The sequence below is a fragment of the Oratosquilla oratoria genome, chromosome 37, assembly GCF_046742065.1.
Source record: "Oratosquilla oratoria isolate Oo_2021 chromosome 37, ASM4674206v1, whole genome shotgun sequence".
NCBI lineage: Eukaryota > Metazoa > Arthropoda > Malacostraca > Stomatopoda > Squillidae > Oratosquilla > Oratosquilla oratoria.
In genome coordinates this window covers 12,897,611-12,916,150 of record NC_134813.1, presented here as the reverse complement: position 1 = coordinate 12,916,150, position 18,540 = coordinate 12,897,611, and the positions used below count along the sequence as shown (strand labels likewise).

General features: G+C 38.7%; 1 protein-coding gene across 4 annotated transcripts in view; it reads right to left on the bottom strand.

Moving 5' to 3' along the window:
- Positions 1 to 18,540, bottom strand: part of LOC143019524 (VWFA and cache domain-containing protein 1-like) — a 124,687-nt gene that overhangs the window by 19,067 nt on the left and 87,080 nt on the right. For all 4 annotated transcript variants that reach the window (XM_076175210.1, XM_076175212.1, XM_076175211.1 and 1 more), the window contains 3 exons: positions 8,528 to 8,706; positions 4,161 to 4,376; positions 2,416 to 2,549 (listed from right to left, as the gene is read on the bottom strand). In XM_076175210.1, coding sequence (XP_076031325.1) covers positions 2,416 to 2,549; positions 4,161 to 4,376; positions 8,528 to 8,706 — 529 coding nt within the window. The remainder of the gene's footprint in view (positions 1 to 2,415; positions 2,550 to 4,160; positions 4,377 to 8,527; positions 8,707 to 18,540) is intronic.

The window sequence follows — 18,540 nt, the reverse complement described above, 5'->3', positions numbered from 1 at the left end:
CTGGGTGATGTATTGTTTGCAAATGTTGGCTATGACCTCATTCTTAAACTCAGTCCCATTGTCGCTAAGCAACACTGAAGGAGTAGTGTAAGGACAGAAAACATGGGAAACTAGAGCATGAGCAACAACTGGAGCAGATTTATTATGCAAGGGAGCCGACATCACAAAATGGCTAAAGTGATCAACACATACATGAATGTATACTGAGCCTTGAGTGCTATGGGGCAATTGCAAGAGATCAATGGTGATAGTGTCGAAGGGGCAAGAAGGAGTAGAATACTCTAGAATAGGAGCAGTGTGAGTAGAACCTTTGTTCTGAGCACAAAATTTGCACTGGGGTACATGAGTGGGAATGTCTAAACACATTCTAGGCCAATGATATTTCTTGCGAGCCATAGCCAGAGTTTTGCCACAACCTGGGTGTCCAGCTTGGTGGGAATCATGAGCAAGAGATAAAACAACAGGGACTAGGGACTCAGGGATTACTAACTGTGTCACATCTTGCTCAAACACTTTTCACGTTATGAGTGAGAACATTTAGTCTTACAAGGAGATTTGAGACAGAAGTACAGGCAATTTTGGCAAGGAAGCATCATTGCCAGATTCTAAGGCATAAATGACAGCAGACTAAAGAGGGTCCTCATGTTGAGCTTTGGATAAATCTCACAGGGAGAAGTTGTGAATTACTGCAACAGCAGTTATGGGTACATTTTATGAAAGTGCATCAGCAACATTGTTTGCATGTGCTGGGATATTCTTCATGTCTCGGATTCTCCCAAGGGACATTCAATTATTCCTTGTGATCTGAAGACCAGGCTTGTAGGCAACACCTGCTCAAACAATAGAAGCCACTAGCACTTGAACAAAAGGCCTTACTACCGTTTTGGGGAAATGCCCTGATGCACTACTCAACTACAATGAGAAGGGTGACTGTCCAATGCCTATCATTGTTGCTCAACCAAAACCCTTTCTTTTTATGCAATGATCATCATATAGGACCATTGTATGTAGAAACCAGAAAGAATACTGGAATCAGTGAAGAAAAGACACTGCTCAGACTTTGTCTCTGTAGATAGAAGTATACATTTACATTTGGCAGTAGTGAGGGATTTCCAAAACAACAACTCTACCATTCCCCCAAAACTACAATTCTACAACAGTGGCTCTTTTTTAACATACCCATCTACCAGTGCTAAGATCTTCACGAAATCAAGAAGCAATATGAGGAAATCTCTCTTAGCTGCATCATCTAGCATCCTACTTAGAAGCACCACTGCACTGATTCATTCTATCATACAAGCACTACGAGCAAATCCATCTTCATCTACCATCCTACTATGAACCACCACTGCATTGCTTCGCGGCATTCTCCAGCATCTACTATGAGGAAACCCTCATTGCAGCAATTTCCAGCATCTACTATGAGGAAAACCCTCTTTGCAGCATTCTCCAGCATCTACTATGAGGAAACCCTCATTGCATCAATTTCCAGCATCTACTATGAGAAAAACCCTCTTTGTGGCATTCTCCAGCATCTACTATGAGGAAAACCCTCTTTGCAGCATTCGCCAGCATCTACTATGAGGAAAACCCTCTTTGCGGCATTCTCCAGCATCTACTATGAGGAAACCCTCATTGCAGCAATTTCCAGCATCTACTATGAGGAAAACCCTCTTTGCGGCATTCTCCAGCATCTACTATGAGGAAAACCCTCTTTGCGGCATTCTCCAGCATCTACTACGAGGAAACCCTCATTGCAGCAATTTCCAGCATCTACTATGAGGAAAACCCTCTTTGCGGCATTCTCCAGCATCTATGAGGAGAACCCTCTTTGCAGCATTCTCCAGCATCCACGACACCCGCCACCTCCATGCCAACACCAAGACGAGTCGGATGACCTCCTACTTCACCATCACACTAGTTGGAAGACCTCCCTTCTCCAACACTGCATTGTGTTCTGCACATCACTGCACCAACAGTCAGCAATCATCTTCTACAAGCCAACACTACAATGCTCCAACTATCATCTACATGCCAACACCCCCACCCACTCTGCGCATCTGCCTTCGCAAGATCTCCATCTCCCCTTCTATTATTTTTTTATACTCCACATGACACCCATCCAACCCAGGTGCCTTACCTACTCTCATCATTTCAATAATTGCTTTCACCTCATCTTTCATTATTTCTCCTCAATTTTCCTCATTCATCATTGTCATTTACTTAGGGTTTCCCACTACAACTACCTTTCCTTCCCTATCCTCTTCACATGTACCGGTATATATGTATGTGTGTGTGTCTGTATATATATATATATATATATATATATATATATATATATATATATATATATATATATATATATATATATATATATATCATTGTAACAAGATATGAACTAAAAATTGTCCTTACCAATGTCAGGTTCAAGTTTAGTAATATGGGCTGCTGTTATATTCTTAGCTCTGCCCTCCTCTGAGCTACAAGAGGTTGTGTTGTAGAAACTATTGTGGAGAACCACATAACCACTTTCATCCACAAGCATGCACCTGTAAATAAAGAATCTATATGTTTGAGAATGACAAAAAATTATATCAAGAGTACAATGGGGAACCAATGACAGGTACCTGCAAATGGCGGTCTTGTGAGATAGACTTCAGAGAGACTCCTCCTTATGCCACTCACCTTCAAAACCCATCAACTCCCTTATAGTTTTCCATATAACTGCATAATTACTTGGAATAGCTCAGGAAGTGATAAAGCCCAAGCTCAAACAATATATGATTTCAAATCTAAATATGATAATTGGAAATCAAGGATACAGATTAAGTTGGAACTGTACATGAATTTAAGGCTTGGTATGAAAAAAAAAAGAGGGGAATATCTGTTGAGTAAGTATGGGAGAGGACAGAAGACAGGGGTGAATGGAGAATGGTTGTATATGGATGATGTTGTGATGCATGAGGTGGAATGGGTGGGGGGATGGGGGGTGAGGGAGTATGTGTGAGCAAAATTTGATGCAGCCCGAAGGGATTTCTCCCCATCTTCTCCTTTTATGCATGGGGGGACGGAGAGGGTGGGGTCACTGATTTAATGAAGTGGCCTTGCTGTGGATGTGCTGTGACTTGCGACACTGCCTCTGACCCAGGGCAGTGGACAAGGTGCAGGGATGACCCTTCATCCAGGAGGTGCTAAGATGGGAGGGAGGGTGGAGGGGAGTGGAGTGTATTTAGGGATGGAATGGGTGGGAATGATTTTATGCCTTTTTCTTTTTTGGGGAAAAAAAGGCATATGTATGTATGTATGTATGTATGAAAAAAAAAATAGAGAATAGGAGACTGGAACCAATGAGTTGTTGCTCCTTTCCTGTATACTACAATTAGGTAAATGCGTCCATCTGGAGTTACAGCCCTAAGAGGTGGTCACTCTGTCTCTGGACTGGGCTCAAGATCTCTTTATATACTTCTGGTGATCATTCCCCTCTTACTAATACAGTGAGACCTCTCGTTAACGGAAATTAATAAGCTGTGTTTGCGGTGCTTTTGCTGTGTTTTCGGTGTTTTGGAGTGGTTTTTGGGTGGCATAAGGATTGTACACACTAAACAACAGCACCAAAACACTGAAAACACAGTGAAAACACCAGAAACACAGCTAATTAATGTCCGTTAATGAGAGGTCTCACTGTAGTTTATGCCAGTGACTAAATCAGTTCCACATTAATACAAAACACAATCGTCCTCATTATTTCTATGGGAGAGCCCAAGGACCATTGCTGGTTTACAGTCAGTGAAGCTTGAAGTAGTGATTATTATCATACTGTACAGTGGCTGTTTCTGTGGTAGTGGTGGTGGGGGGGCATATGAATGTCACTGGAATGTCCTCATGGATGTCATAGAGAGTGACTAGGAATTCTCTTTCTGTATTTCTGTCTTGCAAAGAATGCAGGTCAGTGAAACTAAAGGCATCAATTATTGTCATCATAAGACAATTAGACATGTTTACACTTTGGATTTAGTGCATCTGTATATGATTATGTCTCTCTCTCTTCATTCTTATAAAGATTGAAATTTAGTGTCTTACATTTCTATGCATGAATACTCATGCAACTACAAAACTGATCTAGTAATGGTCTATCAATGTAACCTCAACCATATACTCACGTATATTTATTTCTGCATGCTGGCAATGCCTCAATGAATTTGTTCACCATAAACTGAAGTGTGAAATCAGCTGCCAGCACCGCTTCAACATCCATGTTTTGGCGTTGCAGGGGTGTAGCTACTGTTACCACCATTCCTGATATGATGCTATCAAAATAGGGAGTTGTCACTGTCACTGTTGGATGTTCAGCTTTGTTGACAACTGCTTGCTGGTACCTGCAAATCAGAGAAATTTTTGGGATTTTCCTCCTTGGTGATCATAATATATTCACAGTACAGCAATTCCTACCATGTCTGAACTGCCATTATCTGAATCTTTCAATTATTACATGATTTATGTGTAATGTATACCAATTCTGTTCTTTCAGAACTGAAAACTTAGTACTGAAGTGGCAAAGTGGAGATGTGTGTGTGTATTTACTTAATTGTATTTTACGGGAAGAGAGCTACGCTCGTAGTGACCTGGTTTTGTATCTTTCCACATCTAGTTTGTTCTTAAAGTCATGTATAGTTTTAGCACTCACTGTTTCCTCATTCAGTTTGTTCCAGATATCTATTACTCTGTGTGGGAAGCTATTCTTTTTCAGATCTCTTCTGTAACTGTCCTTCTTAAGTTTCTTCTCGTGTCCTCTTGTTTTTCTTCTGTCCCACTTTAGTAAGTCATCTCTATAAAGAATTTCCATCCCTTTCATAATTCTGTAGATGGTTATCAAATCACCTCTTTCTCTTCTTTATTCCAGGGTTGGTTTAGTTTATCCAATCTTTGTTTGTATGTCAAATTGGAGTGTTGATGCCATCTTTGCCTTTATTCTTTGAATTCTTTCTAGTTTCTTTATATTTTTTTGGAACTAGGTGACCATAGTGTCACAGCATATTCCAATTTTGGTCTTATCAGTGTAACTAGTATTTTCTTAACCATTTCTTCATCCATGTAATCAAAGGCTACTTTCATTGATCTTCATAAGTTGAAAGTTTCTCCGACTAATTTGTTGATGTGTTTGTCTGGTGTCATCATTTGAGATAGTTACTCCTAGGTCCCTTTCCGAGTTTACTTTTTTTAACCTCCTTTGTACCAATTTTATATTGACATGATATTCTATTTTTGCTTTTTCCAAATTCCAAAATGCTACATTTCTTTATGTTGAAGTTCACTTTGCACTTCTGACTCCATTTCCAGACTTTGTGTAGGTCTTCTTGAAAAGATTTGCAGTCTTCCTCTGAACTTACTCTCTTAAGTAGTTTCACATCATCTGCAAAGAAGTTCATATAACATTCCACACCTTCATCCATATCATTTACATAAATAGCAAACATTATTGGAGCCAATACAGAGCCTTAAGTGACTCCACTTATCATATCTTCCCAATTTGAATTCTTGTCTCTAAGTACCACACTCATTTTTCTTCTGTTCAAGAAATCTTTCATCCATTCCAATAACTTTCCTTGTATTCCACCTATTATTTCAATTTTTCTTAGTAACTTTTTGTGTGGTACTTTGTCAAAAGCTTTTTGTAAGTCCGAGAAAGCACAATCTACCCATCCGTCTCTTTCTTGTATTATTTCTATTAATCTTGAGTAAAAGCATATTAAGTTTGTGGCACATGATCTTCCACTTCTAAAACCAAATTGTTTAGGATTTAGTATTTTGTTTTCTTCCAAGTGTTTAATCCATTTTTTTCTATTAACTTTTTCACAGATTTTCTTTATCTCCTCTTTTGTATATTCGTACAATATTTGCATTTTTTCAATCTTGTGGTACTTTTCCTTCTTTGAGTGAGACGTCAATTATCTTGTGTATTATGTCCGTTAGTTCATCTACACATTCTCTTAATATCCAGTTTGCAATTCCATCAGGCCCGTGTGACTTTCTGACATCAAGGTTTTTTATTTGGTCCTTTATTTCTTTCTGTGTCACCTTTATTTCTTTCATTTTAGGGGATCTTCCTCATTGTCCTTCATCCCAAATTTGTGAGGTTTCAACTGTAAATACAAACCTAAAATGCCTAATTATAACTTCAGCCATTTCTACATCATCTATACATTCTTTATTTCCTTTATGCAGTTTCACTATTTCGTGTTTGTCTTTTAGTATATCATTTACATATCTGTAAAATAGTTTAGATGGGTCCTTGCATTTATCTACTGTATCTTTTTTGTAGTTTCTTTTTTCCTCCCTGCATATATCTACATATTCATTTCACAGTTTGATGTATGACATTTTTTGTTGTTGTCTTTTTTCCATCTTTTCCAGGCTTTGTCTCTTCTATCTTTAGCATCACTACATTTTTTATTATACCAACATTTTATGTAAATCCTTTTTTGTTTCTTCTTTGGTACATATTTATCTGTTCCCTCCTTGTATTTTTCTTTAAATATGTTCCATTTCTCTTCCATCTTTGTTTCTTCATTTGAAAATTTTTCCCAGTTAGCATTTTGATTTTTTTTTCTAAGTTTTACAAAGTCCGTTTTGTTGTACATTAATCTTCCTTCTCTATGTTTCTCATTTCTTCTCACATCATTTTGTTCTTGAAGTTCGAACTCTATTAGTATGTGGTCACTCTTCCCAATTGGTGTCTTGTATATAATTCATATTGTCCATGATTTCAGGTTCAGATATGAATAATAGGTCTAGTCTCGACGGTTCTTCCTTGTTTCTATATCTGGTATTTTCCTTGACCCATTGAGTCAATGTATAGTCAATGGTGATATCCAATAGAGTGTTACCCCAGAGTTCCTCTCTACCTTTTACTGTCATTTCTTCCCAATTTATTACCTTTGCATTAAAGTCATCCATAATTACTGTTTCCTCCATCTATCAGTAACTCAGATAATGCATTCTTTGTGTCTTCCAGTAATTTGGAATGATCACTATCAGACCAAGCCTGTGTTTTGGGGGGCACATATACTACTATAAATTTTCTACTTTTCATATTACTATTTACAACTTTAATCATAATCATTTCCATATTATCTTCTTCTGTTATCTCTATGATATTTAAGCTCTTTCTAGTCAATAACATGACTCCTCCCCATTTATCCATTCTGTTTTTTGCCCAATGGTTGTAAAGACCTTGTCCCACCATATTTGATGATATGGGACCTTTCAATTTTGTCTCCACAATTCCCATTACGTCTGGTTTCTCTATTAACAAATAGTTGTTTAATTCATTTATTCCAGAAATTATACCATCCATGATTGTGTATACCACTTATAATTTTTTCCTTCTCTTTTTTGGTTTAAGTTTCTTTTTGTCTGATGTACCATTTTCTCAGCCTCAGATCCAGTACTCCCCTAATTTTTTTTTTTTTTCAGTCTCCATTCTTCTCTCGTTTTTCTTTTTTTTCATTAGCTTCATTTCTTAGTGCCTTATCTTTCTCTATTTCCTCTTTGCTCATTTCCTTTTTTATCCACACATTTTTATAATTTTCACTGTTAGCTAGTTTTGCCGCTTTCAATAGTATCTCTTCAGCTATCATTTGACTCCTTAGTTTGATTTTCAATGGCCTATAGTGTTTTTCTCTAGAGTATGTGCCCATCTATGCACGTCATCGACTTCCTTGTCCAGCTCTTGACCCTCGTCCTGAACCACTTTCAGTATTTCCTTAACAATTTCTTTCTTTTCTTTTTCTCGCTGGTATTTGTAGACATTATATGTTTTTCTTTGATACCATAAACCACTGTGTCTCTCACCCACCTTTCCTTTTGTTTTAATTAGCTTAATTACTGTTTCTTTTACATTCTCCTCTACCTGTTGTTGTGTGTGTGTAATAGTGCATTGCATATCCAAATACTCCCAAAATCCACCATATTTACCTAGTTGTATTTTACCTAGTTGTATTTTGCGGGAAGGGGAGCTATGCTCGTGTTGTCCCGCCTTTGTATCTTGCAGTGTCTAGTTTGTTTTTAAACTCATGAATGGTTTTTGCGCATACTATTTCATTGTCCAGTTTGTTCCAAGTGTCCAATTAGTTTGGATATGGGAGGCTTGGGAGGGATCACTGCAATATCTATACAAAATGCTTATCATGTGAGGAATTCAAATGACAGTGTACAGCCATGGACATTGCTGTGTTACTTTTGTTGATATCTTTAGTTATGAAACCTAAAGAAACACAGACTGACTGGTCTTAAACCACAATTCATTTAGCCTCTCCCCTCCAGATGTTATCACCATAGTCTACTCAGCCACTACACTCCCAAAAGACCAACGTATATTATTCATCTTATTCTGATTACTGCAAAATAATTATAAAATGGGGAAATTCCTGTATTCAAAGTATTAAATGCACATTTCGATTTAAAAAATCAATATTCATATAGTGCAGAGTAACATACAAATGAAGTTAAAAAATCGACAGCCACTAACCAGGTCATAAGTCTTGGGTCATATATGGGTTGAAGCTGGACACCAGGAAAGGTGCCTATGACTCCATCATATGTTCCAATGTATCTGGAACCAATTGCGTTATTGTTGAAGGTGGCATCATATGTGGACCAAATGTTTTCTGCTTCCTCTACCAGCCAAACACTCTTTTGAAGATCTTCCTGTCCAAGAATAAAAAAAAAAATAAATAAAAAAAAAACATTGCGGTGAACTTTGGGAAGTAAATGGACCTGTTTATTTCTATATGATCATCCATTACTATAAACTTTGGAGAATGGGAGCAAATTGTTCTTTACTTTTATAGAGTTAGCTTCATCATATAAACTACCCTGTCTATAAATACCCTGTCTGGTGTATTGGCTGCAAGTTATTGTGGGGTTAAAAGCTGCTTAGTGCCATGCAACTGATACTTTAGGGCCTATATCAGGCACCCCTACAGACCAGAGCCACACAAGATTTTGTCTGTGATAGAGGAAACCTCTATTCATAGAGCACAGATGCTATTTTATTAAAATGCAAATGTCCCTCCATTATGCTGTCCCCCCATTCTTAATAATGTCCTGTACTACCTCTCTGAATATTCATTTCCTTTTTCACTAAACCCTGTGATAGGGGGAGAAAGAATAATACCACTGAGTGTTCGCACTTGAGTCATAAGGTGAAAAAAATGGGGACAGGGAGAGGACTAGGCATCTTACTCTCTGTAGCCCCAAAGGGTATATCCCTATCAAAAAAAAAAAAAAAAAAAAAAAAAAAAAAAAAAAAAATCCAACCGGAACCCTAAGGTTTGGGTCTTTTAATGTGTGTGGATGTGGTACACATGAGAGTAAAAGGGAAGAGATAGGCAGTATGTTTGTAAGAAGAAAGGGATATGTTTGCATTGAGTGAAACTAAATTGAAAGGGAGGGGTGAGTTTGAGTCTGGGAGTGTAGTTGGGAGGATGTCAGGACTGAAGAGAGGACGAGGGAGAGAAGAGATGGCTATACTAGTAAGTGAAGAGATAGGTAAGTGTTTGGTGGAATGGAAGGAGGTTTATTCAAGGTAAATGTGGATAAATGTGAAACTGGGGGGGATGTATTTACCAAGTTGTATTATACAGGAAAGGAGCTATGGTCATAGTGACCCATCTTTGTATCTCTCAACATTTAGTTTGTTCTTGAATTCTTGGTTTTTGCATATACTATTTTTTTGCCCAATTTCTTCCAGACATCTATCACTCTGTGTGGAAAACTATTGTTTTTTCAGATCTCTTCTATAACTATCCTTTTTGCATTTCTTTTCATGTCCTCTTGTTTTTTTTCTCTCCCACTTGAATACATCTTCTCTATCAAGGACTTCCATCCTTTTCATGATTCTGGAAATGGCCAGTAGATCTCCTCTTTCTCTTTGTTCCAGGGTTGGCAGTTCCAGTTTGGACAATCTTTGTTCATATGTCAATTTTGAAAGTGTTGGTGCCATCTTTGTCATTGTTCTTTGGATTCTTTCTAATTTCTTTATATTCTTTTTTTGTGTTGGATATTCATAGTGTCACAGTGTACTCCAATCTTGGCCTTATCAGCGTGACTAGTATTTTCTTTACAGTTTCCTCATCCATGTAGTTAAAGGCCACCTTTATTGTTCTTAGTAAATTGTAGGTTTCTCTATTTTGTTTTTATGCTTGTCTGGTGACATGTCTGCTAATAATTACTCCTAGATCCTTTTCTGAGCTAACTTTTTTTTACTTCCTTTGTACCAACCTTATGTTGCCCTGATATTCTATTCTTACTTTTCCAAAGTCCATTACACTGCATTTCTTGATGTTGAATTTCACTTCCCACTTTTGGTTCCATTTCCAGACTTTGTCCAGATCTCTCTAAAGTCATTCGCAGTCTTTCTCTGTACTTATTTTCTTTAGTAGTTTTGCATCATCTGCAAAGAAGTTCATGTAACATTCAACACCTTCATCCATGTCATTTATATATATGGCAAACATTATCGGAGCTGGTACAGAACCTTGTGGGACTCCACTTATCATTTCTTCCCAGGATGAGTTTTTGTCTCTAACTGCCACCCTCATTTTTCTCCCGTTCAAGAAATTTTCCATCCATTTCATTAACTTTCCTTGTACACCTATTGTTTCAAGTTTTCTTATTAGTCTTCTATAAGGTACCTTATCAAATACCTTTTACAAATCTAGAAAAGCATGATCCGCCCATCCGTCCCTTTCTTGTATTATGTCTAGCCTTGAATAAAAACAAATCAAGTTGGTGGCACAAGATCTTCCTTGTCTAAAGCCAAGTTATTTTGGATTTAGTATCTTATTTTCTTCCAGATGTTTAATCCATCTACTTTTGATAACTTTTTCACATATTCTAGCTATTGTGCTTGTAAGGGAGACCGGTCTACAGTTTGTTGAGTCTTCCTTATCTTCCCCTTTATATATTGGTACAATATTTGCATTTTTTCAATCTTGTGGTACCTTTCCTTCCTTGAGTGAGTAATCTATTACCTTAAATATTTTGTCTGCTAGCTCATCTATACATTCTTTTAGTATCCAAGCTCAATTCCATCCAGATCATGTGATTTTCTGACATCAAGGTTTATTGCTTGGTCCCTTATTTCTTTTTGTGTTACATTTCTTTCTTTCATTGGGGATCTTTCTACCTATTCTTCTTCCCAATTATGTATTTACCAAGCTGTATTATACGGGAAGAGAGCTATGCTCGTGGTGACCCGTCTTTGTATCTCTCAGCATCAAGTTTTTTCTTAAAATCTTGAATAGTGTTTGCACACACTGTTTCATTGTCTAATTTGTTCCAAGTATCTATCACTCTGTGTGGGAAGCTGTTCCTTTTCAGATCTCTTCTGTAACTATCCTTTTTTAGTTTCTTTCCGTGTCCTCTTGCATAGTGAATACAAATATAAATTTTGTTCATAAGCTCTGCCATTTCTACATCTTCTATATATTCCTCATTTCCTTAACGCAGTTTCACTATTTCTTGTTTATTTTTCAATTTACTGTTCACATACCTGTAGAATAATCTAGGTTGATCCTTACATTGATCTATTATGTCTTTTTCATAGTTTTGTTTTTGTTTGCTGTGTGTTTTCACATATTCATTTCTCAGTTTTATATATATCTGCCATTCACCTGTTCTTTTTCCATCATTTCCAAGTTATGTCTCTTCTATCTTTTACCTCACTTAATGTACACTGTTTCCTGCTTCTGCCTTGATACATATTTATCTATTCCTTCTTTATAAATTTCTTTAAATATATTCCATTTCTCTTCCATCTTTGTTTCTTCATTGAAGAAGTTTTCCCAATTCACTTTTTGAAAGAATTTTCTGTTTCTCAAAATCCATTTTGTTGTAAATTAGTCTACCTTTTCTGTGTTTCTCATTTCTTCCCAAATCAATTTCCTCTTTTAGTTCAAACTCAATTAATATGTGGTAGCTCTTCTCAATTGGTGTTTTGTATTCCACTTAATCCACAATTTCAGGCTCTGATGTAAACATTAAGTTTAATCTCGATGGTTCTTCATTGTTTCTATATCTGGTACTTTCCTTTACCCACTGAGTCACTGTAAATTCAATGGTCATATCTGGTAATGTATTTCCCCAAAGGTCCTCTCAACCTTTCACTGTCATCTCTTCCCAACATATTTTTTTGGAGTTAAAGTCACCCATGATTACTATGTGGGTTTTTGTAAGTGCATATGGACCTGGTGATGAAAAGAGTGTAGAGGAAAGAGGAGGCTTTTTGGATAGATTTAAATGAGTTCATAGAGGATGTAGGGAGAAATGTCAGTGTAATGGTACTGGGAGAGCTCAATGCTAGGGTAGGAGATGTACCAATAGACGGGTGGATAGGAAGTGTGGATTTCCAGGAAAAAAATGTGGAGGAGAGATGAGGGTGGCAATGTGTCTAGAGAGTTGATGACAACAAATACAGTGTTTTGAAAGAAAGTCAAGCATAAGTACACATGGGAGAGGGTGGTGGACAGAGGGGTGGTAGATAGGGCTTTAATGGACTATATAGTGGTAACCAGGAGAAGAGTAGGAAGAATTTTGGATGTACATTTTCTAAGGGGAGAGAGTGGGGGAGTATCAGATAATTTTTTTGGTGAAAGGTAAGTTGAGAGTGGAGGATAGATGGTGTCATGATATTTCATGTGTCATAAAATGACACAAGGATGTGCAAGAAATGCAATAGCTTGTAGCTTATATAAGTTGCGTTATGTAAATGTTAGTCCACATATCCCTTGCAAGAGTTATATAACATTGTAACTGCCCTTAATAGCTATATTATGATACAACTACACAAACTGATGTTGAATTCGACCACTACTAGGTTATCTTAATCTAGATAATGAGATATAGAAATATAAAAACAGGTTACTTCTGATCAAATTACCAGTTGCAGGAGATTTGCTGCATAGTATGGTGGAGTACACAAATGGAATGAATTGCTGAAAGGGTCAAGGGTCACCACAATAATGATGGCCTAGGAAAGTAGCACCATCACAGATCATGCTTATTTCTTAACAAGATTCAGATAGATAGCAATTGATAAATTGTTGACCTTCACATAAAAATAAAGAAATGGAAAGATTGTGTATAGCCAAGTAAATAGAAACAGACTAAGCCTATAGATGTATCTAAATGGCATCTGCCACTGGCCCTTTCATGTGCCCCACATATAAAAAAGAGGGTTGTGTGCTGTGCCAAATGGAAACTCAAATTCGTGCCCTTGTTCAAACCCTTTCATATTTTCGTAAGTTCACTTTGTATGTACATTATATCATGTAAGTAAAATATTCATATTTTGCATTTTGCCTTTATTTCATATTCAGTGTAAGATAGAAAATCTCCCAAGAAAAGGCATAAAGCACATTGGTAATTCGATCGATAGAACTGATCAATTTGTGACCAGGTTTGATACAGCAAATCAAAAACAACATGACAAATCATGACAGATGGAAAAAGAAGAAAAGGACAGGTGCTTTGAGTAAACTGCTAAAGTGAGAAAGTAAAGGAGTACAAGAAGCTGAGAGAAGAGTACATACATACATACACCAAAGGCTTTTTTCCCCCTTACAAGGGAGGTTGCCAAAAAACAAAGACATAAAAACCATTCCCACCCATTCCATCCCTAATACACTCCATTCCCCTCCAACTTCTACCCTCCCTCTTATCTTGGCACCTCCTGGATGACGGGTCATCCCTGCATCCTGTCCACTGCCCTGGATCAGAAGCAGTGTTGCAAGACACAGCACATCCATACCAAGGCTGCTTCATTAAATCGGCAACCCCCCTCTCTGTCCCCCCATGCAGAAAAGGAGAAGATGGGGAGAAATCCCTTTGGGCTGCGTCAATTTTTTCTCACACATACTACCTCACCCCCCATCCCCCCACCCATTCCACCTCATGCATCACAACATCATCCATATACAACCATTCTCCATTCACCCATATCTTCTGTCCTCTCTCGACCTTCCTCAACAGACATTCCCCTCTTCCCCAAAGCCCCTTTCACCCCATCCATTCATTTCATCCTAGGTTGCCCCCTCATGTTCACTCCCTCCATATCTGCCTTCCATACCTCTTTTACTAGTCTTTCTTCGCTCATTTCCATGTGTCCAAACCATCCCAATACTCTTTCATCCACCCTATCTCCCAACTCCCTTACCACCCCCATTCTCCTCCTCACCTCTTCATTTCTCACTCTATCTGCCCTAGTAACCCCTATTCATACTTCTCAAACATCTCATCTCAAACACATTCAAACTCTTTCTCTTTTATGTTCCATGTTTCTGCCCCATACAGTGCTGTTGGCACAATCACTCCTTCATACAATCTCCTCTTAGCATCCATTCCCAAATGTCTATTTTTCATTACACTTTTTAATCCATCAAGGCATTTACTCGTTTCTCTCAATCTACAGTCTACCTCCACTTCCACTCCACCCTTTCTTGCCACATTCACATCCAAGTATCTAAAACTATCCACTTCCTCCAGTCTCTCTCCTTGCTCACTTCCAGTCTGCTGCCACTTTCACCCCTTGTACATCTCATCACCTTACTTTTACCCACATTTATCTTCAACTTTCTTCTTTCACACACTCTTGCAAACTCTGTCACCAACTTCCTCAATCCCTCCTCTGCTACAAGCGCAGTGTCATCCGCAAACAACAGCTGGCTCACCTCCCACTTTTCTCCATTTTCTTTAAACATCTCCAATCCCTGACCCACCACCCTTGCATCTACCTCTTGCATCATCCCATCCATGTATAAGTTGAACAGCCAGGGCGACATAACACATCCTTGACGAAGTCCCTCCTTTACCTCGAACCACTCACTCTCCATTTCTAATCCTGACACATGCTCTACTACTCTTGTAAAAACTCCTGACAGCTACTAAAAGCTTTCTTGCTATCCCATATAACTGCAAAACCTCCCACAGTGCCTTCCTGTCTACCCTGTCATAAGCCTTTTCCAAATCCATAAAAGCCCAAAAACATTCTTACCTTTTCCTATAGCTTTCTCACATATCTGTCTTACCACAAAAATCTGATCTACGCAACCTCTACCTGTCCTAAATTCACAGTGTTCCTCACCAATTACTCCCTCTCTTCCTCTCCTAATCCTCTCAATCAAGATCCTCCCATAAGCCTTCCCAACTACACTTAACAAGCTAATCCCTCTGAAACTACTACACTCGCACTTGTCCCCTTTCCTCTTGTAAAGTGGAACTATATAGGTACTCCTCCAGTCCTCCGGCACTCTACCCTCTCTCCAGCAAACATTAAATAACCTCACCAGCCAGTCCACCATCACTGTACCTTCTTTTTTTTAGACATTCTGCATGGCATCCATCCAGACCAGGTGCCATACCTGCTTTCATCATCTTAACAACTGCCTTCACTTCATCCTTCCTTATTTCTCCTCCATTTTCCTCATTCATCACTGTCATTTTCTTAGCCTTTCCCACTGCAACTATCTTTCCCTCCCTATCCTCCTTCACATTTAGCAACTCCCTAAAATACTCTGCCCATCTTCCACTTACTGCCTTCTCTTCCATTATCATCTCTCCATCTGCACCTTTTACCTTTTCCTCTCTACTTGATTCGCCTTCTCTTCCTCTCTTAATTTCTTTTCAAAACATCTTTTTATTACTTTCAAAATTTTCTGTCATACTCTTACCCCAATTCACATTTGCTCTCCTCTTTGCCTCCTTTACCTTGTGCTTTACCTCTCTTCTCTTTTCTTTGTACCTCTCATATAACTCCCTCGTCCTATTTTGTAACCAATCTGTGAAAGCTCACTTCTTCTCTTCTACAACCTTCTTTATTTCCTCATACCACCATTCACTACCCTTCCTTCTATTTCCTCCCATCCTTCTTGTTCCACACACCATCTTTGCACACTTTGTGATTCCCTCCTTGAGCCATCCCCATTCCTCCTCCACTCCTAGCTCTACTCTATCCTTCACTCCCACTCCTCCTTCAGCTTCTTCTTGTACTCCTTCTCCTTTTCCTTTTCATGTAAAGAGTTCACTCTAAGCACCTCCCTACCTTTTGTCCTTTTCCTCTTTCTCCATCTATCCTCCACTCTCAACTTACCTTCCACCAAAAAATTATCTGATATTCCACTACTCTCTCCCCTTAGCACATGTACATTCTGGGGATGTTTCAAGGAGGGAGTTACATGGTGTGCAAATATGGTGTGTTGAACAAGAAGGATGGGAGGAAATAGAAGGAAGGGTAGTGAGTGGTGGGATGATAAAGCTATGAAGGTTGTAGAAGAGAAGAAATGAGCATTCGCAGATTCGTTACAAAATAGGACAAGATAATCATATATGAGGTACAAAGAAAAGAGAAGTAAAACATGAAATAAAGGAGGCAAACAGGAGAGCAGATGTAAAATGGGGTACATGACAGAATTTTTTTATTGTAATAAAAAGATGTTTTGGAAAGAAATTAAGAGAGGAGGAGGAGGTAAATCAAGTAGAGAAGAAAAGATAAAAGGTGCTGCTGGAGAGATAATAATGGAAGAGATGGCAGTAAGAGGAAGATAAGCAGAGTATTTAAGGGAGTTGCTAAATGTGAAGGAGAAAAGGGAGGGAAAGATAGTTGCATTGGGAAGTGCTAAGAAAATGACAGTGATGAATGAGGTAAAATTGAGGAGAAATAAGGAAAGATGAAGTGAAAGCTGTTATCAAAATGATGAGAGTAGGTATGGGCACCTGGGTTGGATGAGTGTTATGTGTTATGTCTGAAAAAAGAAGGTACATTGATGGTGGACTGGCTGGTGAGGTTGTTTAATGTTTGTCTAAAAGAGGTAGAGTACCAGAGGACTGGAGGAGTGCCTGTATAGTTCTATTTCACAAGGGAAGGTGGGACAAATGTGAGTGTAGTAGTTTCAGTGAGGATCAGTTTGTTGAGCATAGTTGGGAAGGCTTGTGGGAGGGCTTTGATTGAGAGGATTAGGAGAGGAACAGAGGGAGTAATGGGTGAGGAATAGTGTGGGTTTAGTGGGTTTAGGACAGGTAGGGGTTGTGTGAATCAGGTTTTTATGGGGAGGCAGATATGTGAGAAAGCTTCAGGAATGGGTAAAGATGTTTTTTGGGCTTTTATGGATTTGAAAAAGACTTACAACAGAGTAGACAGGAAGGCACTGTGGGAAGTATTGCATATATATGGGATAGGAGGAAAGCTGTTAAGAGCAGTCAAAAGTTTTTACATGAGTAGTAGAGCCTGTGTTAGAATTAGAAATGGAGAGTGAGCGGTTTGAAATAAAGGTGGGACTTTGCCAGGGATGTGTTTTGTCGCTTTGGCAGTTCCATTTATACATGGATGGAGTGGTGCAATAGGTAAACACAAGGGTAATGGACTGGGGATTTGAGATGGTTAAAGACAATAGAGAATAATGGGAGATAAGCCAGTTGTTGTTTGTTAATGACACTGCGCTTGTAGCAGGATCAGAGGAGAGATTAAGAAAGTTAGTGATGGAGTTTGGGAAGTTAAGCAAAATAAGGAATCTGGAGATAAATGTGGGTAAAAGTAAGGTGATGAGATGTACTGTACAAGGGGAGAATGTGGCAGCAAATTGGAACTGAGTATTAAGGGAGATAGACTGGAGGAAGTGGATAGCTTTAGATACTTGGGTGTGAATGTGGTGGGAATGGGGATGGAAGTGGAGGTAAAATGTAGATTGAGAGAAGCAAGTTAATAAATTGAGGAATTAAAAAGTGTAAAGAGAAATAGACATTTGGGAATGGATGCGAACAGGAGATCATACGAAGGAGTGATTATGCCAACAGCACTGTATGGGGCAGAAAAATGTAACATAAGAGAGGATGAGAGGAAGTTTAAATGTGTTTGAGATGAAATCCCTGAGAAGTACGGTAGGGGTTACTAGACTGGATAGAGGGAAAAACAAGTTGAGGAGGAGAGTGGGGATGGAAAGGGAGTTGGGAGATAGGGTTGATGAAAGAGTATTGGGATGGTTTGGACAAATGGAAAGAATGAGTGAAGAAAGATTAGTAAAAGAGGTGCGGAAGTTAATGGTGGAAGGAGTGAACATGAGGGGGCAAGCAAGGATGAGATGGATGGATGGGGTAAAAGGGGCAATGGGAAAGAGGGGAATGTCTGTTGAGAAAGGAAGGAAGAAGACAAAAGATAGAGGTGAGTGGAGAATGGTTGTATATGGATGATGCTGTGATGCATGGGAAGGAGTGGGTGGGGGATAAGAGGGGTTATGGAGTATGTGTAAATGATATTTTGACACAACTCGAAGGGATTTCTCCCAGTCTTCTTTTTTTCTGCATGAGGGGATGGAGTTTGGGAAGTTAAGCAAAATAAGGAAGCTGGAGATAAATGTGGGTAAAAGTAAGGTGAAGTGGCCTTGGTGTGGATGTGCAGTGTCTTGCTACATTGCTTCTGACCCAGAGCAATGGGCAAGACGCAGGGATGACACATCAAACAGGACCCAAGAAAAGAGGGAGGGAAGGAGG